The 23,227-nt window shown below is 39.5% G+C and overlaps 1 protein-coding gene across 1 annotated transcript in view; it reads left to right on the top strand.

The window, feature by feature from the left end:
• Window positions 1-23,227, top strand: part of LOC125881277 (calcium-activated potassium channel subunit alpha-1-like) — a 148,850-nt gene that overhangs the window by 90,126 nt on the left and 35,497 nt on the right. Inside the window, exons 8-19 of the mRNA XM_049564364.1 lie at window positions 2,383-2,553; window positions 5,160-5,251; window positions 11,425-11,535; window positions 11,627-11,732; window positions 11,840-11,922; window positions 14,398-14,467; window positions 14,698-14,853; window positions 15,112-15,221; window positions 16,655-16,723; window positions 17,233-17,319; window positions 19,623-19,699; window positions 22,424-22,597. Coding sequence (XP_049420321.1) covers window positions 2,383-2,553; window positions 5,160-5,251; window positions 11,425-11,535; window positions 11,627-11,732; window positions 11,840-11,922; window positions 14,398-14,467; window positions 14,698-14,853; window positions 15,112-15,221; window positions 16,655-16,723; window positions 17,233-17,319; window positions 19,623-19,699; window positions 22,424-22,597 — 1,306 coding nt within the window. The remainder of the gene's footprint in view (window positions 1-2,382; window positions 2,554-5,159; window positions 5,252-11,424; window positions 11,536-11,626; window positions 11,733-11,839; window positions 11,923-14,397; window positions 14,468-14,697; window positions 14,854-15,111; window positions 15,222-16,654; window positions 16,724-17,232; window positions 17,320-19,622; window positions 19,700-22,423; window positions 22,598-23,227) is intronic.

The raw sequence follows: 23,227 nt of genomic DNA, 5'->3' as shown, positions 1-23,227 counted from the left end.
CACTGAGACACTGTTAATAACTACCTCATGTAACAAAACTTTGAAACAAATCACATAAAACAAACACAGATACCAGATTATGATAAAACATTCAGGCCCCAAAATGTCTTTTTTTCTTTTCTTTGTAATGACCTTTAACCCAATAGGTCAGAACCAAAATATCAAATTTTAACAAAGCTTTGCTTTTTGCATAAGCCCACTTCTGTTGGCTGTGTTCCTCACTCTGCTGGCTGCATTCCTCACCCCCTCCCTTTGTACTATCTGTTAAGTCAGTCTCCCAATGATTTGTCAGTCTTTTACAGTTACATTTTATTTAACACTTTACTGTATTTACAACACTTTATACAACGCTTCATGCATTACTTTGAATAGATTATATTGTGTTTACTACAACTTACTTCTAGATATACTACAATATATGTACAAGAACTTTATAGCTTACAGTTAGATTTTTACAATTTTTACACTTTTGATCGATCTGTTTAACTTTTTTGACTTATTTTTTGTCTTTTTTCTCGTTTTCTCTGGTTGCAACGTTATCAGCTATCTGTCCGTTCAGACCTGTTCTGTCTACGGTGACTCTCTCCTTTTGGCTGGGAGGTCACTTTCCTCAAAACAGCGGTATCCACAGAAGCTTTTAGGCCTTTAATCTCTTTAGAGTAAATCGCCTATGCAGACCTGATGTCTCCCTAGACACACCCACTCAGGGTGTACTAGGCAAGCCAACAGCGGTATCCGCGAATTTACTACCAGCACTCCGCCCGCGCAGCCTGCCGGCTGGCATCAACACCCCCGCCCCTACAGGCTAAAGGGAGTGTTGGCAAGTTCCGGCAGCGGTATCCACGTATGTGCTTTTGAGTACTCTTTTCTTCTCTTATTGTACTTTAAATACTCTTAATACTTTAAATACTTTACTCTTACTACATTCCTCACTACATTTATTACCGTACATTCAGCACACACACATTCACTCTTTCTTTTGCCTGCTTGGTTTCTCTAGCTCACTCCCCCACATTCCACACACACATACACACACTCACTCACTCACTCCCACATTCACTCTCCATGTTTATCTCTCTAACTTCCACACACACACACACACACACACACACACACACACACACACACACACACACACTGTGTTGCACTAGATTCAGTTGTCTCCAGCAATATATCAGCTATGTTCCAATGTTGTGTTATTAGTTAGTAATTTTTACATCACATTTTAGGTTCTTTTAGGAGAGGAATTTGTCAAATACCTCCGACCTGAGTGGCCCCCAACTGCACCTCAGACGCACCCGGTTTAGGCAGAAAAAAGGCTCTGCTTACCTCATCTGGTGGCCACCTGTACGTCTGATGTGCAGCCAAGCGCCCCCGATCTTAGGATCTGACCTCCTCGTCCTCCTACGCTGGCTCGCCAAATTATGTAGAAGCAAAAAAGTCAAGGTCTCGAGCCGTGCCAGAAAGCTCGCGACCTCGCTCTTCCCCTCCCAAACGGACTTTCTTTGTCTTCCATTAGATATCAAAAACTCAAATACTCAGAGGTCAAAAAATCACTGGAGAAACGTAGAATCAGATGCAACAGAGTTTAATGAGCTCGCAGGCAACAAACAAATCACAACTCAATGAGTCAAGCTCCGGAGCGAGACTGAAGTTTCTTTGTTTGCGCTCGCTCTTTTATCGTAGAATTTCTGCTGAGTCATCTCTTTCCCTTAATCCTTCCCACTTGGCTCTGATCGTAACGATATCCCACCTCTGCTGAGTCACTTTTTTCCCACCATAATGGTGTCATATTTCTGCTGAGTAATGTTTTTCCTAGATCTAAGACCGCCTCCTCTTACTAGGGTCATTCTCAGGACAAGCTGTAATTCCCCTAATTTTCCACTAGTGTTTTCTGAACCCATCCTCATGCTATTTTTAGAAATGATTCACAGTGAGTCCTAGGTACTTCTCCACCACAATGCTTAAGTGCTCAGTGAGTGTGTGTGTCATAAGAATACATGAAATATGTGTAATTTGTCAGTTGCACAGATTATATTGCTTCAACACATATCTTTTAAAGGTCAACTAAAAGGTACAGTATATGTCTTCAGTAAATCAGTACATTACACTACACAGTCTCGTGTTTGTCACTGTTTTGGCCAATGCCGAGGTGTTCCTTTATGCAAGCACTGGAGCGCCGACCACAGGATGCTGACTGAAATTAACATAACGACCTCAGAGAGAAGTGTCACTAATAACAAGGATTTTCTAAAAGTTACATACAGAACCTTTAAGGGGAAAGCATGCTGGTTATATTATTAGTGCATATTTTTTATTACATTGTCAAACTTCTTCTGTGTGTTTTCCTGGTTGTTGTACAAATCTTGACCTCTGTTCCAGGTGGAGAACTCAGGGGATCCTTGGGAAAACTTCCAAAATTCCCAGGCACTTTCCTACTGGGAATGTGTCTACTTACTCATGGTTACTATGTCCACTGTTGGCTATGGAGACGTTTATGCCAAAACCACCCTGGGCCGCCTGTTTATGGTCTTCTTCATCCTTGGTGGTTTGGTAAAAATCCCTCTCATTACTTACTCCTGCTTAAAATCCTCCATGCAACCAATCATCACACTCCGCCAGGTGTTAACAAACGCCGGGACGCTCTCAACTCAGGACACCCTTCACCCGTTGTTTACACTGATGGTGTTTTTGTGGCTCACCACTTCACCACAGTATGTTGCATGTCACGTATTGTATGAGTTGTCCACAGTATGGCAGCATTTATTCAGGTATAATGCTGAAGTTTTGTTCTGTTTTTGATTAATTCCTATATGACGTAGAATATTTTAGATTTTTTTGTATCTGTTATGAACTGTAAAAATACTGCGGTTTCAGGTGGCTCCACCCTCCTGCCTCCCCCTCCCTCTTTCCAACAAACACAATGACACAGTGATGATTTACTATAGCCCAGCCTGATGGATGCAGCGACATTATCTCGCTTTCTGCACAAATATGCATGCATATGCATGAAGCGAAGATTCAGTAACATAATGATGTGAATGTTATAGAAAACACTCTTCCTGGGATTTGCTACAGATCTGTGTTTCCTGATAAAGAGCGCAGATAAAGATCATTTAGAGGACACTGTGACCTTGGCCGTAAGTGTTATTCAGAAGTGTATTAAAGAGCATGGTGACTCACTTTAATATGGGGTGAGCCGTATGGAAACCCATTTCCGACAATGCAGTGAAAAAAAAAATCCTGTAAGTCATTATAACAAGAAACTTAACTCAAAATAATGACTTTCAAAATAATGAGAAATTTAAAATATTGACCGTGGGTACATCACACTTAAGCGAATGCAGTTGAGTGACCATAGTGATGCTGAATGTGGGCAGTGCCAGGTGTGATGCACAGGAAAAGCTAGCTTGCTAGCTAATGATAGCTATCTCGCTAATACATTCATTTTTTCTTTCATTCTTGCTAATAAATACAGCAAAATATGATATCATTGGTACATATTCTATTTTCTTACATTCCATGCTGTCTCTCGACTCACTGCCAGCCTCTCAGAATCTCTCGTGAGGAAGTTTGCACTTTTTATGGCCAATATCGAACAATATTTAAATATTGCTTAGTTAGACACGGCAATAGTCTCCTCCACACGTACTTCTTTGCTATTGTTTGAGGCTTTAACCAAAGTTAAACTCCATGCGATGTGGAGATGCAAATTTGCTCTGCTACCAGAAGCTAGTGTTTTAGTCACCCCTCTGTTTGCATTAAATGGAAGTAAATGGGAGGCGAATATTCGCCAAAGTTAATTTTGTGGATGTGTGAATGTGCCCTTGATATTACATAACAATGAAACAATGCTAAGACATTATTTTGCAGATTTTTTTTTTTCATTTTGAGATACTAAGTCATTATTTCCAGAATGTTTCTCATTATAATGACTGAGAGAATCTTATTTTTCTATCATGCTGGTGGACCTGGGCTTCCAGAGTTGACAATAAAAAGGGTTTAAGTGACATTTTATATGTCCTCTTAAAGCCAAAGTTAACTTTCAATTAAGTGTCAGACTCAAATGAATCTAATATTATCTCTCGGGCAAGAGAAGACTATAGTCTTTAATTTAAGAAAGTCATGTTGGGCTAACAAACTCTGTTTAAACCCACAGAATTGTAATACCAATTATGTCTGGCTACATATGAGGGAACTGTGTTTGAAATATGCAAAAGATATTTCCATGTGATGACACACAGCAGCCATAACAAATTTTGGAGTTTTAGGTTTGGACATTAACATCAGTGTAAATATCATACAGTACAAATGAAGACCTGGAACAACATGATTACCACATATATATCTTACTGTCAGACAGCTTAGACTTAAAAAAAATTTAAAGGGGAAATTAAAGAAAGTAAAGGGTTTAAGGATCCTTTTTTGTAAATGTGCTTGCAAGTATTTTGTAGAAGTCTTTAAATAAACTAACATAGGATAGGTTTTTGCTCATAAACACACCGGCAAAAAGCAAATACAAACTGCAAAAACAGCAAAATGACACAGAAACATGTGAATGTAAACTATAATGAAAAAGTTGCAAGCAACTTTTTAGTTATCGTTCCTGCAAAATCTGCAGTTGTGCCTGTTTTGCACAAAATTCTTCATGTGTAAAATAATATTTTAAATTAAAGTCATCACAGTGACTCCCAAACTGAAGCCAGCGAAGTTCTTCAGGTCGTTAAGTTAATGTCTGCCATCCATTTGGCTGCGCTATCCAAATCAACCTAACATTTGTGTTTGTTGGACAAAACATGGCACATAAGGCTTTTTCTTAATTTTTGTAATTTCTATTTTTCTATCACAGATTGACATACCGCTCATCAGCCGTCATTTTTCTCCTTTATTCTTCCAATATCCGAAAATATTGGCCTTACAATTTCCTTTTTCATTTTCATTCTTTTCTTGACATTTGGAATGTAACTGTGACATAACTTTACATTCAGACTAATTTGAATGAAATTTTTATTATATTTCTTTCTCCTTTTTTCCTGTCAAATAAACACTAATACTCCTGCTGCACACACTGTAGATGGAGTTCTTTAAAACTAGAGGACCTGCTCTTCTTTGCCTGTCTTTTTTTTAGTCTTTTCTTCTGTCTCCTATCTTCTCCTTAGGCCATGTTTGCGAGCTACGTCCCTGAAATCATAGAGTTAATAGGAAACCGCAAGAAATATGGTGGTTCCTATAGTGCGGTTAATGGGAGAAAGTAAGTATTCAAGGGGGCTCTACTGCCTCCGCCGCAGTAGAACCTTCTCTGCATGCCCTTTTCTTTTTCTTTTTCATGCATGTAGGCCATGTTTGCTCGCTACGTGCCAGAAATTGCTGCTCTCATCCTTAATCGGAAGAAATATGGAGGGAGTTATAACTCGACCAGAGGCAGAAAGTAAGTCCAATGAAAGAAAACAGCAAACTATTAATGGTGTGGTTTTGTGTGACTCAATTTGCCCTCTCATAAAGAGGTGACAGTGCCTGAATTTTGCTTAAATAGACATCATGAAACTGTAATTTGAGATGTAATGATCTCAATTAGCACTAAAGTCACACTGTGACTGAAGAACTTGGCCATGATTAATGTGTAATTGATTGTACGATACTGCTGCTGCTTTTTTATGTGTGCAAGCTGTCATTGCTGCTTGTCATGAATGAACGTCTGCTTTTACACTGCAAAAAAAAATCTGTCAAGTTATTTTGTCTATTATTGAATTCTTAGTTTTATTTTCTTAAAAAAGGTGAAAAAATCTTGTAGTGCTGTTGTTTTGTTCTGACCTGTTTTTAATTACATTTAACCAGGAAGTCCTCTAACCCTCTGTTTCCACCCTCCAATCAGAGGTGCCGCAACCTTACCTGACCCACAGACAGATCCGCATCCAAATCCGAAACTGCAAATCCTATAACCACCATGCACTGTTCAAATAATTTAGTTAGACAGCACATTTCAAGTTATCATATTTGGACATTTCATACATGTGAAACTTAGATATTATCTAATCTAATGATAATGTGCAGCACATCTCCACATATTACATGCATGATTAAAGCGACTGTCGTATTTCAGCTGGCGCAGAAGACAAAGCCGACACACAAAGTCAGCAGTCAGAGGATTAAAAAGTTAAAACAGGAAATTATTCTTCTCAGTTTATGTTAAAATATATTTCTTACGCAAAACCCGCAATCCAACCTGCATAATATGCAACAATATTATTATTTTTTCATACCGGAAATAAAATTAATACTAAATACCACTCACAAATCACCTTTTTGTTGTGGGTCACCTGCCGGGTACCTGTGTGTACTCGACCAGATGCAGGACTCTGCCTCTAGGAGTGTTTCCTAAATTAGGGCCAATTAGGGCAGGAAATCAACACATCCTAGTACCTGAATGTCAGAATAGCTCAATGACAGTTAAAAGTGGCAGTTTTAAACACATGATTAACATTGTGAAATGGTCACAGTTGCACCAAACTACTAATGTCTTGGTTTGGGTTAAGATGAGTACGTTTTCACGTTCAGTAGTTAAAATAAATCAGTGCTGACTTTTGGTGTCACATTAGACACAAACAGCTGCCTCCTAGGTGAAAGTCCTGTGTTAGTTTGTACCATCCATCCACCCCAGCCTCCGCCCGACATTGACTCTGTCACTCTTTACGCTGGATTCACACTGGACGGGGAAACACTCTGTCTGCTTGTGTTTCTCTGTGTGTGATTGTCTGAATGTGTGTCTGCTCATCTCTCTTGCTCTCTGTTTAGACACAAATGACAGATATGTGGAGCATGGTATATATATTCTGTCATTTGTCATAGTCAGATAATGTATATCATGACTAATATGTCCTTTATAGTGTTCAAAATAGATTATCAGAATGTTATCTAGCCAGTTTGGCTTGCGGCTCACAGAAAAAAGACCAGACACCGATGTATCACTGCAGATCGCAGGCTGGCCAGGACACCTGGTGCCTAATCGGTTAACATGGGCGCCGAAAGCAAGCAAGCAGCGCTCCAGGGTAAAATAGGTGCACTTTGTGGCATTTGCGCATCCAGTGTGAACCGGGCCTTGTACTCTGTCACCTGACTTCCTCCTATGCTCGCGTCTTAATCACTACAGCCACTAGAGGTCGCCGCCTCACAATAAAAGTAATAATGGGTCATAAAAGGTTTGTGTACAATAAACCTATGTGGTCGTATTTTGGAGGACCGTCTCAAATCAACTTATTTTCAGTATGTTTACCATTTAGGAAAATTCTTTTTAAAAAGTAATTTTATTGGAAGTTCTTTGAAGTTGCTTTACTCCCAGACGGATTTTTTTCACTTGTTTTCAGAAAAAAATGACTGAGAGCTCAAAAACAGACAAAAATGACTCAACAAGACAGATGTTTTTTCAGTGTATTCATGAACATGTATTATCGTCATGCTTAAAATGGCACATGTTGGATTTTCTCTCTGACCTATCCCTGTGATATAAATCTCTGTATTGGAAAGAAGAAAATACTGAAAATAAATGAGCAAGGTTAAATTTTATTGCTCATGAACTGAACTTAATTTGTAGGAGGAGGGATTTGTTGTGTCTTTTTTTACATGTTACATAGTCTCACTTTTTGACTTGATAATTGTTGCCATGGTTACATCAGATTTCTATACATTGAGCAGGGATGTGTAACAATTTGTTTATATAACCAGAAATATGTTTTAAACACCCTGTGTCATATGACATAACTTCAGTTATTAAAACAGCATCTCCTATTATACTGTGTCTACTTTATCGTGGTTAGATATGACAGGTAGACAGGTTTGATCTCCCCCAACACCCAACATCACAGATGTATCACAGCTGATTATATCTTTATTCTGCTGTGATACATTGAGAGAAAATCTGACATGTCTTGTGGTGTCTTATTTTTGATTTATGCTGCTTATTGTCGGTGTACATTTGTGCCAAATCTGTGATTGTTCTTCAAGTGTTTGCAGTCATTCATACAATTTTATGTTGTTCACTCAACTCCCTGCTCACCCACCTTAACTCATTGGTATATTCGACAAATTGCCAAAAAAGATTAAATTAAATAAAGCAAATATCTCATCAAAGGAAAATAAAGATTGATAGAAAGCCGTACTAATACCTCTCACTAATCAACTCTACTCAGTATAGTATAAATATAGTTATAAATATATATTTTCTCTAATGGTTATATTTTCTAATGGCGTATTCATACCAGTGCGGTGAATTTATGATAAAATATATAAAACTAGAGGAGCAAGCTAGGCCACATGCCCTATCTCGCAATGTTGATGAAAGTGAAAAACAGTTTGTGTATCTGCCTCATGATTCAGATTTATGGGTTCATCCTTAGCATAAAAATTGGGCTGGTAGTTTTTCTGTTATCCTGCCAACAAATAAACCAACTGCGCCAAAAACATAACCTCCTTTGCTGAGGTAATAATTACATTTAAACACACAGGCTTCAATACTGCAATAAAGCCATGTTAAAATGATAAACTTAACACTTCCACTTGTTCAGGTAAACACTTGTTCAGTATTTATTTATTTATTTAATCAAACTGACAGACTTATACATCCAATCCTGTATGTCATTGCTTGCTTCATGCTGATTTTTGGAACTGTGTTTTTCTGCTCTGGAAAAACTTGTGCTGCTCTGCTTGCCTATTTTTCACGCTTTGCTTCTGAACATTCTTGGCCTTTATCTTCAGTCTGACCTACACCCTCAGGACTAAATAAGATTTATCTTGAGTTAACAGGAATAGTTAAAAAGTTAGATGATAAGATTGAGAGTGTATCAATCTTGTCATCTAACTCTTGTTAAAAAGAAGTGCATTTTCCAAAATGTCAAACGACTCTTTTAACATTTACACTTTGGTGTCCCGAGCTCTGCAGCTGTTTCTAAAGATTAAGAGATTCTGCTGGATGCCTCCAAACAAATTATGGCTTCTTGTTGCATGCTTTTGGTACTCTACTTTGGTACTGCTCGTTCACTTAGTTTGGAGGAAGTCAGACCTGGTTTGGGACACTTTCTTAAATCAGGTCTTTGCTTCCTTTGTTTATTATTAAATCATTTTTTTTGTGTATCTTGTACAATTTTGTATTCATTATGTTGTCTAATTTTCTGATTATTGGTGAATTGAACATTTATCCTCAAACTTGAGACATATCAATAGTTAAATTGTTTGTATTTGGTAGAAATACTCACACAAACATCTTGTAGACACAGTAGCTTAACATAACAGCTGACATTGTAGCTACATTTCACCAACAGTTTTTAGTAATTTAGAAAATCTTTGGATATAGTTTCAATTCCTGTATGATTTTAATTCTGGCTCATTACATTGAAATATTAACGCATCATTATTTTTCTATTTCCTTCTGACTTCTTCTTTATGTCTACTTGCTTGTTACATTAGCATCATTACTGTAATAGACGCAGCATCCTCTTCACTATTTTCCTTTACAAAGTAGCCAAACAGGTAGTTCAAAATAACAAAGACACTGATGCATTTATTGCACATTAAAGGAGCTGCATATGACGTTCAGAACATTAATATAGCAAACCACTAGTGATGGCATCCTGAGCAGAGACTGAACTCCCTTTGTGTGGGCTGTAATCTCAGCTTCTGGGTTCCTTGCTGTGGTCCATGTCAGATCCAGGGAGTGTCTCCAACTGGCTAGCTAATTGCCCACGCTATGCGCTGATAGGCTGGTTACCAATGATAATGGAGACAGCATCATCCTGAAAATGTAACGCCCACCCTCAGTGTCCCCACAGATTAACACCAGGTGAGTCAGGAAGTGCGCCTGGTTTTGAAACCAATTTTCCTACCAACAGTGGTACTGCAATTTCCAGGGTCTGTCACCATTGGGCCCAAAAAGACCTTTTCTCATACACTTACTTTAGGAAAGAGACGTCTTTAAATCAGTGGATACATTTTTTTTTAGTGCCACAGCCCCTGCGAAATGACTTCGATAACATTCTGAAAGTCTTTAAGAGCCACAAGATAATTATTTTAACCTTGTTCAAGTTAGTGGAGCACTTAACTGGAAGTCAGCTGCTTGGCCAGTGGAAGTTGACCGCCTTGCTGTGCTCGGCGAAAGTAAGTCCCTAGTGCGCCTGCTCTATGGGCCCAGTGATGCGTAAACAGTGCTAATCATCCAGGTAATTTCATACAGTGGAAATAAAGTGATTGTGGCTTCATCTGCCACTGAGCAACTTTCATAGGAATGAATGGAGCCCTTCTGCCAGTGCTGTATCCCAGTCTCTTAATACATCTATGGTTAACACTGTTAGCTCTGTTGCTGTTGTTAGCATTGTTTGAGCATTGTTAGCTGCTAGCTCAAACCCCAGGAACACAGCTGAGCCTTGCTTTAATTTTTTTCCCAGTGGCCACGCACAATGTTGCAGTATTGCATTTTCTCACGGACCACCATTTTAAAAGAAACATCTGTAAAACTGTTGTCAGGACACCTTGACCTACAAACAAGGTCAATTATGACTCCATGTAGATTTTATATCTGTAAAACTTTTCCTTAAGTCTAGAAAAGTGATTTAGAAATTGATGATGTCATCACAGGGTAAAGTCTGTGAACCGCACTGGAACTCTCAGTGCAGCCAGCTGTCGGAAACACTACTGCACATAGTCAGTGGGCCACATATACCATGAAAGTAAACCTTGAAGCTAGGAACTTTTTTTGGTGTATGCGCCACGGGAGCAATTCCACTGAACTGAATAGGCGCCATCTTTGGGTCTGGCATTAAGTTATTATTATATATCTATGTCCCAGCCGTCTATTCAGCTGATTCCGATGAGAACCATGTGCAGACAATCCTGGCTCAGACTCTGAATCACAGATATACTCTGAATGTCGTTTACAGCTCTTTTAAAGCCATCAGTGCAGTACAGTGAGATGAAACAAAATGTTTACCTGAGAAAAAAATCAGAAAATAATTTTCTAAATACTTGATAAATGAAACTGTATCAGACATATAGGAATAAATCTAAACTGGGTTACTTACATAAACGATCTGTGATATGTGGGAATCGAGTGTGCTGATTTGATAATCTCCATCTAAGTAAACTCTGATCCTTTATAATCTGATACTGAAATCCACAGTGCTCTCTGACCCACACATCCAGTCCTCACTGGTCACGACAGGAACATCAAACCTCCCTCCCGTACGAATCAATCACCTAAATACAAACAGTCCTGATTACTTTTCCATTACGCCCCTCTCATCTCAGATTTACCTTTTCATTCCAGGATGAAGATGAAACAACACAGTGTGTGTGTGAGTGAGTGTGTGTGTGCATGTGTTTTGTTGACTTTTATTTTGACTACATTTTAGTTTCATTGTGATTCTGCACCTCGTTTTGCAGGCACATCGTGGTCTGTGGTCATATAACACTTGAGAGTGTGTCCAACTTTCTAAAAGACTTCCTACACAAGGACAGGGATGATGTCAATGTAGAAATTGTTTTTCTCCATAAGTAAGTACAAAACATTTAGCACAAAACAAATCATCTCTTGAGGAGAAACAGTCTTCCTTGTTAGATTTAAGACTCTCTGTTTCTCTCTCAGTATTTCCCCTAATCTTGAGCTGGAAGCCTTGTTCAAGCGTCACTTCACTCAGGTGGAGTTTTACCAAGGGTCTGTCCTGAACCCACACGACCTGGCCAGAGTCAAGGTAACTGAAAGATGAGACTTCCTCCTCCTTTATGGCTCAGAGGGAAACTTTGCTATCTCTGGTATGACGCCTATAACCTCAGCTAACTGACTGTTTTCTGTTTCCAGATTGAATCAGCTGATGCCTGCTTGATTTTAGCCAACAAATACTGTGCTGACCCCGATGCTGAGGATGCATCCAACATCATGAGGTAAACCAAAGCACACTCTCCAAGATTTACTTTTTTCCACCGTGCATTGTAGCTTCTGAGAAACGTACATGGTTTTGGAGTGGAAGAACTGAAATTGATTAAAAAAAAAAAAAAAAAAATCCAGGACAAATTCGGATGAGAAATTAGTCATTTTAATGGGTTTCAGGAACTTTAGATCCTGGAAGAACTGTTTCCTCATAAGATGCACTCATTAATACAGCACAAAAGCTCCATTGAGAATTATATTGAGGGTTTAAAGAAATATTTCACCCACTGAATAATTATTTGAATACCAATTTCTCATTTTGTGCTACATTGAATTCTAGGGCTGTACTCAACTCAGAATTATGTCAGTCGAATCAGATGTGGCTGTTTGATACAAATTTTTAACGATAAGTTGTTTTTTATTTTTTTATTAGGGGTGCCTCCTGTGCAACACAGGCACAACCTATTACTATTCCTCATACTACTTCTTCTAATTCCTCTTCCATACTAAAATTTTGCCGCGAGGCTTATCTCGCAGTGTTGCCAGTGTATACCCAAAAAATACATAAAAATGTGCATATAATTCAGGAATAGTGTGCTATGAGATTTCTCAGACATTCTTCTAGGGGGTTTTACAAAATTCATAAAAAAACGTGTGTAAAATTTCCCATTCAAAGTGATTGGAGATCATCCAGAAATCAGCGTAAAATCCTCCCTCTTCAAGGCCACACCAAATCGCCACACTTTAACATAGAAAAATGATTCAAACTTTAAACGGCTCACAAGACTCTCAACTTTATTGGACTAAGTCGGCATTTTGATATCTAGTATGATTTTCAAAAAATCACAGTTTACATTTCATGATGTTTTTCAGACCTTTCAGATTGTTTAATTGGTGTCTATGGGAGAGAGCTAGAGTGGTTACATCATCGCTAGAGTGAGCAGGAGCTAGGAGATCTTAAAAATTTCTGAAGAAATTGCTCTCACTGCCACAATTTTCTCTCTACATACACAACTTATACCTCAAAATGCAGGAAAATTTGTGCTGGACACAGAAATATGACAGTGAAATCACTCACACTTACACATTTGGCTCAGTGAGCTTCCAGGCAAAGAGAGAGCCAATTCATATATGTACATGTAGTATGCAGCACTTGTAGTAGGCAGTACATACTGTGGTGGTCACAGGCACCATCAAAATTTCTTGGGAAATTTTCTAGTATAACTTTTAGGATTTGAACGGGCTCAGTGGGGCCTTCAGTGTGACAGCGGCATTCGCTTAATATAGTAAACAAGCTAACTGCGCCAACGAAGTATCGGAGAACATTTTTTCTGACATTAGATATCAAACTAAAGCCAGAGACTCTGTCGTTATAAGCTGCTGCGAGCTGTAAATTCACCACTTCTAAGCAGAACAGAGAAGGTGATGTTATTTCAGAGCCTCACAGTGCAGTCTCTCTCCCTCTTTGCCACTACATCCTGTCCACAGGTGTCTGTACCAAAGAGTATTGTGAAAGTCAGGAGTGCTCACTCCGTAGCAAAATCTGAGGACCAAAACTTCCCCAGAAGTCTCAGTCGACTGATAGGTCTCTGACTGATGATTTGAATCTCTGACTTTCAGGTGACAGCCCTGTTGAATTTGTGAAGAAAACGTTATTTTTTTCCGCATGTCTCTACAGTGAACGAAGAATCCAAAAACAGAGAAAATAATTGATAAACTGCAGTAAAAGAGGGCCGTATTTTACACCAGCAAAGTATATCAATACATCTGTTACAAACTCTCACATCTCGTGCAGTAAAAGTCTCATTTATCCAGTTGTGTGCTCAGAGCCTTCCTAACAAATACATATTCCCCCAAACCTTACTATTTAATAGTCTCAAACAGGGATGAGTACACTGCCTGTGCCGATGCATGCATTTGAACTGTACTTGTGTATTTCATTGAGCAGAGTTTCTTTACAAATTTAATGCAGCATGAGGTGGGTAATTGATATGAAAATTATAATTTTGTAGTTGAAATATTCCTTCAAATATTCAGCTCTAAGAGGTCAGACTTTCATTAAGACATCATAGGTGCTTTATAAAAATATTCAGTAATCTAGACTACAGACAGATATTTGGAAGTCAGGATACAATAGGACATTTAAAATGTTACCGTATGATCATACTCCCGAAAGTGAATGCCAGAGTTTGATATTGTTCCCACTTCTTCCTGGTCTTAAATTAGGAGTGAAAGAGAGCGTGTCGAGCTGGCTCTCACTGAAAGCTCACAGACTCTCTGTGAACAAAGTCCTGGTGCTCACTTTCCCTTTGGACACTTATCAAGAACTCAGAGAGAAAACATGAATCTGTAACACTACACACAGTCTCTGTTCATTTGCATAAAACACATTATGAAAATGTTTTTCAGCTGTAAGGAGCTTTAATGTTTATGAATGATATAAACATGTCCAGGTCTGATTTTGTTTTGTCCCCTCTGTCATCTATCAGAGTAATATCGATCAAGAACTACCATCCGAAGATCAGAATTATCACTCAGATGTTGCAGTATCACAATAAGGTTGGTGTAATGTTGCTTTTACTTGAGTCATTAACTGATGTTTGTCTTTGCTGTATTGTTGCATTTTATAAGGATATTTATGTTTGGATTTGTACTTTGGTTTGCACTGATGTAATTTAGGTAGGAAAGATTTAATCTTTTGTTTGTCTTGGTAACATGTTGAAAGAAGTGTTTCTCTACAGTCTGTAGTTCTGTGAAACTAGCATGCACCTTTTGTTTCCTCCCTTCAGGCCCACCTTTTGAACATCCCGAGCTGGAACTGGAAGGAGGGAGATGATGCTATTTGCCTTGCGGAGCTGAAGCTGGGCTTCATCGCTCAGAGCTGCCTGGCTCAGGGCCTCTCCACCATGCTAGCCAACCTTTTCTCCATGAGGTCCTTTATCAAGGTAGCCCCAGCTAAGATCCACCCATCTGTGCTCACTGGATTAAGTTCAGAGGCAAAGTTGGCCATAAACATAGTTTGAATAGATAATAATGATTATCCCAGATGAGGCCCATGTGCAGCATCTGGTGAGTGGGTGGGGATCAACTTGCAAAAAAAAAAAAAACCCAACAACTAAAAGTTGCATTGTTTTGTTTGTTGTGTTCAGTTCTTTCTGTGATGGAACAAGCTTTGTGTATTTTGTGCTGAATCTTTGTTGCAGATTGAGGAGGACACGTGGCAGAAGTATTACCTAGAAGGAGTAGCCAATGAGATGTACACAGAGTACCTGTCCAGTGCCTTTGTGGGCATGTCCTTCCCTGTTATTTGCGAGTAAGTACACTGAAAATTGAGTCTTTACATTTTTATATAAAGAGTCAGTAGTAACAGGATGAAGGTATGTGCAGTATGTGTGGAAGTCGTTCAGTACGTTTACATGACTTTAGAGAAAATCAATTATTGTGTTAGCCTGACTAACACTGTACTTACTTCTGACTGATATTGTACTAAATCGAATTTCTCAAAGTCGGACTAACACACCCGGATGATGCGATTGAGAGTCCAATTACTCCTGCATGTATACAGTCGATCGGATGTTCCGCATGCTCTTCAGTTTCCGCCCCGGGCTTTGACCCAGAAGTCAAATATCATTAAATCAGTAACAGAAGAAGAAGCCGGTAACAACATAACACCATAACCTCAAGGGATAGTGTGTATCTCATCTGTATAAGAAGTAAAGAGTACAGTATGTACGAAATGTACAGAGCTGTAAAGTTGTCTAACATGGTACCAGTTTGCCACTAGCCAACCTTTTATTTTATTTTATTTTATTTAACCCATATTTAACCAGGTGAATCTCACTGACATCATCAATCTCTCTTACAAGGGAGACCTGGCCAAGACAGCAGCACACAAAAAGTTATTTTCAAACAACCACACAATAAAAAACATAAAGGATACAGAGTAACATGTAGAAATATTAGAATACCTATGACAAGAACCAACCAACTCATTCATCCTTGTACTTATAGGAGCTTTGAAATCTTAAAACCTTGACTAACTTGTTTGTCGATTGTTTGGTCTGTGACGCAATAGACCAAACACAAAAAGGTCCAGTACTAGCAAGCTGAGAGGGGGCATATCACCACCTATCATAGCAGAGTCGGACATACTTTGGTCAGTTAATCGATTCCCCTCCCGTGCTTGTGTACTGGGACAAGGACAGTAATCCAGTTTAATGGCCTAGTTGAGCTATAACCATAGCCCGACTGAACTGTGCATGCAAACGTACTGAATGATGAGATAATGTTTCACCTTTAGGGAATTCTTCACTCCCCGAATCATCATTTGTATGACAAATTAAGTATTCTTTGTTTCTATGAATTTAACACCTTGTTTTATTTATTCTTTCATTGACTACATGATGAATATAATAGTAAAGGTAATAACTGGTAATTGTGAACTCAAGATAATGGGTCTTAAAAAAGCAAATGTTGCCACTCTGGCTACCATCACATTAAATTCTCTCCATAATCCTTGAATGACCATATTTAAATATTATAATTACAATTATAATATTTTCAACTGGATTTCTAAGTTGAAGACTCAAAGAAGATGATTCCAAAAAGACGACAAGTGTGCGGTACGCAAGAAATATAATCAGACCTCTTAGCAGAAACAGGTGGCAGTGAGAGCTAGACGATTTACAGAGAGCTACAAATATTTAGCGTGCATGAGGTCTAATTATTTTGTTACTGTCTTTGCAGACTCTGCTATGTGAAGCTAAAGCTGCTGCTGATAGCGATAGAGTACAAGTCTGATCAAAGGGAGTGCAGGTAAGTGGATGTGCTCACAGCGGATTGTTGAAGTCATTAAAATTCATGGATGCAAAAACTTAAATGCGCAGGTGTGTTTGCTGTGTCAGTATTTGGTTTCAGTGATGAAGCTACTTTGAATCAGCTTTTCTGTTTGACTGCAAACACAAGCTGCTTTACAAAATGTGCTAAATTGGTGTCTGAATTGGTTTGTTCACTGACATCACAGGCATGTCTGATAACATCCCGACAAATGAGTGGGGAAAGGTGGCAGTCGGCCTCTTTAAACACAGCTGAAGCTTTTTATAGTGGTTTCTCTAATGCACTGCTCATTTTATATCGTTTGAAGTGTCACAGCTATCTGCTTTCATCAACTTAATTTAATAAACAGAGGCTATCGAGCCAAATGAGTTGCGAAAACTAATCCTGCCAACATGTGCCACTGCCAGTGATTAGTGCAAAGCCTTGCAAATTCTGTGATATATATATAACTTTCCGCTGTGACATCTTTGGTGTATAAATCCTCGCAGCACCCTGATAAACCCTGGAAACCACGTGAAAATGCAGGAGGGGACACTTGGCTTCTTCATCGCCAGCGATGCCAAAGAAGTAAAGAGGTAATGAATGGGAGCTGAGATTAAATGGTGTCTGAAAGTAAAACTACTCTGACAGCGACTTCATCATGCTGTTTTCTCTACTCTGTTGCATCAGCCATCAGGTTATACAGTATATCTTTACATCGTCTTTCAGTTGAATTATTAAATGTAGGGTTAAAAACAAAAATCACGGTGCATTTCATGCAATTCGTGCAATATGCTGGATATCTTAATATGATACAAGCTGGTTGTTAGCTAGTAAGTTGTCATTTTTAAATTTGTAATGAGCTTCTACAAGACTACTCACCCAACTTTTGACACACTACTATCACCTCATGTAATAACAAATCCCTAAAATACTTACCTGACTTGTTTTTGAGAATCCACGATTAAAGCTGGAGTTCAGGACTTTTACATATTAATAAACTACTGTTACATTTAAGCCCTTGCTAAATTAGTTTACACAATTCTGATTAAGTCTTTTGCCGCCAGAGAAGGTTTTCTGAATTTCTTAGTATAGTGGAGTTTTGTGTTGGCTGTCTGTGGTGACTTTCCCAGGCATGCTCACTGGACGTGATGCGTTTCATGTTAAACAGCCAGAATGAAAAGGGGGGAAGGATTCAGTGTTTATTGTACATGAGATTTGTTTCATTTTTGTTGTCTTTTTTCTGTTTGGCACTGCTTTTTTTGTGTGGAAAGAGACCATGCAACATAGCAACAGTTAGGGGTATGGTGGAGGTTATGATGGAAATCCCAAGAAGTGTCAGAGAAACATTTTTGGAGTAGAAACTCTAGATAAAAAAGACAATTAGCATTAAGAGGAAGGATGAGATGACAACAGGGTTTGCGGTTCCCTGCATGGTCACTTGAGGGTGGCTCCAATGAGTCAATCTCCATAGACACCAACTTTACAGCAGAAATAAACATGTTTACAGCCTGGTACAAAATAACAGTTTTGGGCTCTACAGCTAATTTCAACCTTATAACAACTGTACAGGGGGTGTGTTTTTTTTGTAACTCACACTTTTACATTTTATTAAGGCCCAAAGTTACACACATTTAAGGGCAGGGCTGTTTTGAGTGACAGGCTGTCTGCTGATAGATTCCTCAGTCAGATCCACCCCTCACTCCTCCACAGCGGCACACTCTCATCCAAATATGGTCACACATGGCTTAAAAAACCCAAAGTGGTAATGGCCAAAATGCTGAACTCAAGGCTTCAAAATGGGAGTCCATAAACCAGTGGGTGATGTCACAGCACCTACACTGCAGCACTGAGCCCAAGCCTGACCCCCCAAAAAACACTAGTCAGCTTCTTTGTTTTTTTGTTTTTTTTTTAAAGATATTTTTCTGGGCATTTTGCCTTTATAGATAGGACAGTTAAGCATGAAGGGAGGATAGAGAGAGAGGGGTATGGACATGCAGCAAAGGGTCACAGGCCAGAGTTGACCCCAGGCCACCGTGGCAACAGCCCTGCACATGGGGCGCCTGCTCCACCCACCAAGCCACCGACGCCCCAACACTCATCAGCTTCTAATGCCAAGGACACACTGGCTGTCCCAACAGAAAAGGAACCAGGTCGGTTCATCACCGACTCCACACTGTATTTCCCCACCAGAGAAGCTCCATCCTCTGGGTGGGAGGAAGGACAGAGAGCCCAGCCCCAAGTCTGGCTGCTCCGTCTCCTTCTCTACCTGCCTCCCTGTCATTTTCCAAGTTGACAACCAATTGAAAATGTAGCCATACTCCTGACTTCCCATCATGAGGTACCACCTCATATTCACCTTTGGTTAACTTCAACTTAATGATCACCACACCACCTCCATCTTCTCAAGTTTTCTTCACTCTGACCTCATTGACAGTGACACTCACAGCTCCTTAACCCCCGCCCCCTAGGTTGGTTATTGGACAAAAGCCACCAGGCTACGGCAGAAGAAACGGGAGATAATAATTATCAATCAATCGATATGCAATATCTATATGTTGGATTTGCATTTTAAAAATCAAACAAATTAAGGGCAGAGTGCTCAGTTTCAGAAAGAAAAAGATGTTTTCCCCCCACAGCCCCGAACCTTATCTGACGCGACTAATCAGTGCACATTTTTGTGCCAGAGAGGCGATGTAAAAGTTCCAGACTCCAGCTTTAAATATCTTTACTCAACCTGATTCTTTCCTGATAAAAGGCATTTAACAGTTTTTCTTTATCCCTTCATATTGTACTTAAAGTTTTGTTCAAACTAAAACTACTTGCTGTCGATGCAGTGGAAATACACTCGTTGTAAATACTTCATTTCAGCATGTTTGTTGTTGTTTTTCCTCCACAGGGCACTGTTTTACTGTAAAGCCTGCCACGATGACATCACCGATCCTAAAAGGATAAAGAAATGTGGATGCAAGAAATGTAAGTGACTGCATGTAAAAACATTATTTGACTTCAGTAACGATTCCTCACCCCGCTGAGTTAGCGTCAGTCTGGTGGTGTGATGGTGTATTTACCTGACCTACATAGCCAGCGTGTCCAAATCAATTAGTCTTTACATTAATTATTTACTTTCTTGTAACTTTTCTTGTAACTGAAGAGAGGTTACCTGATCTCTTTCTGCAGCCAAAACAAACAGGCGCGCTCCAAGTTTCCCTCGTAAAACTACACTTTTGGGCGTCAGTGTGACGTAAATACCTGCCTTCATTAACGAGTCAGTTCACCCAAATTACAGAACACAGCTGTCCCCTGGTATCTTATCCCTGCATGTGGTTTTGTTTTTCTGTGCAGAGGTTTTTCTAATTTGAGAACTGCTTTTGTGTGTGTATTTTTGGTGAACTGATTCCTTAAGTACCATTTAGTTTTGTATTGTTTTGTTGTTCAGATACACAGATATAGTTAACTCCTCTCAAACCACCTGTGAATACAGTCTAAATGTGCATTTTGTCTGTTTGCCTGTGTGGATGTTTGCTATGTTTTCTTTTTTTATGATAGATGTCTGCGCTGCTCCAGTTCATTGATAACTTTGTGATGTTAACAGGCATTCAGAGAGACTGTTAACACCACAGGTACCTGGATGGATCGTGTGTTTCTAGACTTTAAAATACACCATGTGCCACGTTGTTGCCTTTTCACTTGTACTTAATATAGTTTGTCTCATGTTAACGTCTACAACTAGCACCTAATCTTAACATGTGATGTATTCTCTTCCTGCTGCTTGGGAACTTGACACACTTTCCTTAAAATTATAGTGATATATTGTGAGTAATGTGGATTCATTCCTCTGAAAACACAGCCTGCAACCCCCCGATTGAAGCAGCCTGTTTGAATGTACTGTAAATGTTGCATGTACAATGGTTGATGCTGCCTGGATCCTCCCCCGTTGTCATGTGCACATCGCTGTCAGGTCGAGGAAAACATTTAGTCAACGTGATCAAACTTAAAAATTGATAATAGTATTTCAGGGATGAACATGTGAGCAGGTTATACCTAAAATACACATCCATGCTTTTGTTATTAGAGGAAAAAAAGTTGTTGCAGCATCCCCAGAGTGTTTTTAACAGAGCACTAACATTTAAGCCATGCCTGCTTGAGGCAGTAATACTCAACATCACCACCAGATGTCCCCACAGACCTTTTTGTTTTTAAAAACACAACATCCCTGCAAGAAGAGCAGAGCTAGAAATTCACCAGGATGAGACATGAGGAACATTATCATTCACTGAGGTGACTGCACAGTCTCTCCCAGCACCTCTGATGTCAGGGATGTTTGGGAACAAATAGCACAGATGTCATGGGGATATGTGCTACTCGAGAACATCAAGTGAATTTAGGGTCCACTTAAATATCTATTCAAGTCCAGAAACACTTGTCACTTCATTTTGACCTTTTGTTGGAGACATTTCTGTTAGTTTCAACTAGAAACCAGTACAATTATTTTGTTATAAGTTGTAAACTTATAACACCTGCTCAAACCATGTCCCAGCACACAGTGGACCTAAGCCTCCAGACGTCATGTTGGGCTGGCTCTAACCCAGTTGCCAGAATAAGTGTTGCCATTGTATGTTTCTGTTAATGCCAGATATGTTACATTTGTATGTATCCTGTACCAGATATGCTGAAACTCTGTCTCTTTACATTTCAATTTTATGTTGTGACACTTTGGTTCGAGTGTAGTTAGGTTTAGGCACAAAAACCACTTGATTAGGGTTAGAAAGAATCATCAATATTTTTCTTAAATTACCCAGTGTGGTTGATACAAACATGGCAGAAAATGTCTAATGAGAAAAACTGATTAGAAAACACTCACTTTTGTCACTATAAATGCGGCTGGCCCATTTTTGTAGCTACAAACACTGCTGGAAATGTCCCAACTCTAATAAAAATAACAAGTGCTTCTGTTGCTATAAACACAAATGGAAATGACCTGAACTCTAGTTAAAATTACCTATATCTGTCATAACAAACATGCCTGAAAATGCCCCAACCTCTTGTTAAACAAACAATCACATCTGTGGCTACAAACACGGCTAGAGACATCCCGAACTTGAGTTACAAAACACCGCTTGTGTCACTAGAAACATGTCTTGAAATGTCCCAAACACTCAGTGAAAAACACCAGCTTTTGTTGGTCTTAAACAGCAGTCTATTTCTTGACTCATCTTGTTTACATGTTATCTGAACTACGTCATACGTATGCAGCATACAATGGTAACATATCTGTGGTTTGCAGAGGCATACAATGCCAATATTTAATTCTGGAGACTTGGCTGTGAGGTGAGGGGTCGGGGTGACGTCAGGAAGTCAAGAGGGAACTCGTGGGAACTGTCTCTCCTGCTGCTGATGACCTCCGCTCTTCCCCCTTCATCCCCACTCATGTCCAATTCTTACCCCAAAACCACATGACTTCAGGACCTCATGGTATTTTCATAACTAGCTCCAGAAATGACCCAAACTGTACAAACCACAAAGAGTGGAAAAAAATCCTAATGTGACATTTGCACGCTGTCAAGACAAAGTTTATCTTGTGCATCCCAGCAGCAGCCTTCCTCTGTGCCCTGTCTTGCCTTTGTCCACTCTTCCTCCAGAACGACCCTCTACATTAACCTGCTCTTCCTCTCCTCTCGTCTGAACCCGTGACTGTAGCCAAGACGCCCGCCTACAAGAAAATGAGACTGGCATGTTGTTTTGATTGCGGCCGCTCAGAGCGGGACTGCTCTTGCATGCCGGTTAATGTGCGTTGTAACATGGACTCCCCTCAACGCGACATCCCACTCTCTGCTGTCTCTGTTAATGATTGCTCGGCCACTTTACGTGCCTGTAAGTTGTCGCCATGACATGTACTCTTCAGTGTCTGTAACATGCACTGTGTTAACCGTGCAGCGTGTCTGTGTCTAGCTCTAGCAGCTGTGTCGTCACTGTCATGGATATAGATGTCGCTTTAGTGTTTATGATTTCCAGTCAGCTCGTGTTCTTCCCCCTGTGTTGCTACTTTTGGAGGTGACTTTTAGCTGTTGTGAAGCATGCCAGTGTACTGTTTTGCTGGTGTTTTGTCAGAGAATGTGAATTCAAATTGACCTGTAGTTTCAATTAACTCAACGGTCACAAATTTTTTGCAGAGTGTGAAAACTAATTCTCCCCTGAAAGACAGTGTGCTTCCCCCTCCAGTGACCTCGCCAACATATTTACAAGACATAAAAAGCCATGAAAAATGTACAGCTGTGCATCCCCGCCACAAATCTCTCGATGCACACTCGAACTTGGGAATCATGGTTGAGAATTCCCATGCATATCTCGAAGTTATTTGTTTTGGTAGGAGTGCTAGAATGATGTCACTGGAGAGGGTAACTTAATCTTTTTAAGAATAACCCAAATAACATTCACTTAATCCACATATTTCCCTGCTGTACCCTGCAGAAATGGGTGAACAGGACAGGATTTGAGATATTT

This window comes from Epinephelus fuscoguttatus, linkage group LG20 (genome assembly GCF_011397635.1).
Source record: "Epinephelus fuscoguttatus linkage group LG20, E.fuscoguttatus.final_Chr_v1".
Taxonomy (NCBI): domain Eukaryota; kingdom Metazoa; phylum Chordata; class Actinopteri; order Perciformes; family Serranidae; genus Epinephelus; species Epinephelus fuscoguttatus.
This window is presented reverse-complemented; position numbering and strand designations above follow the sequence as displayed.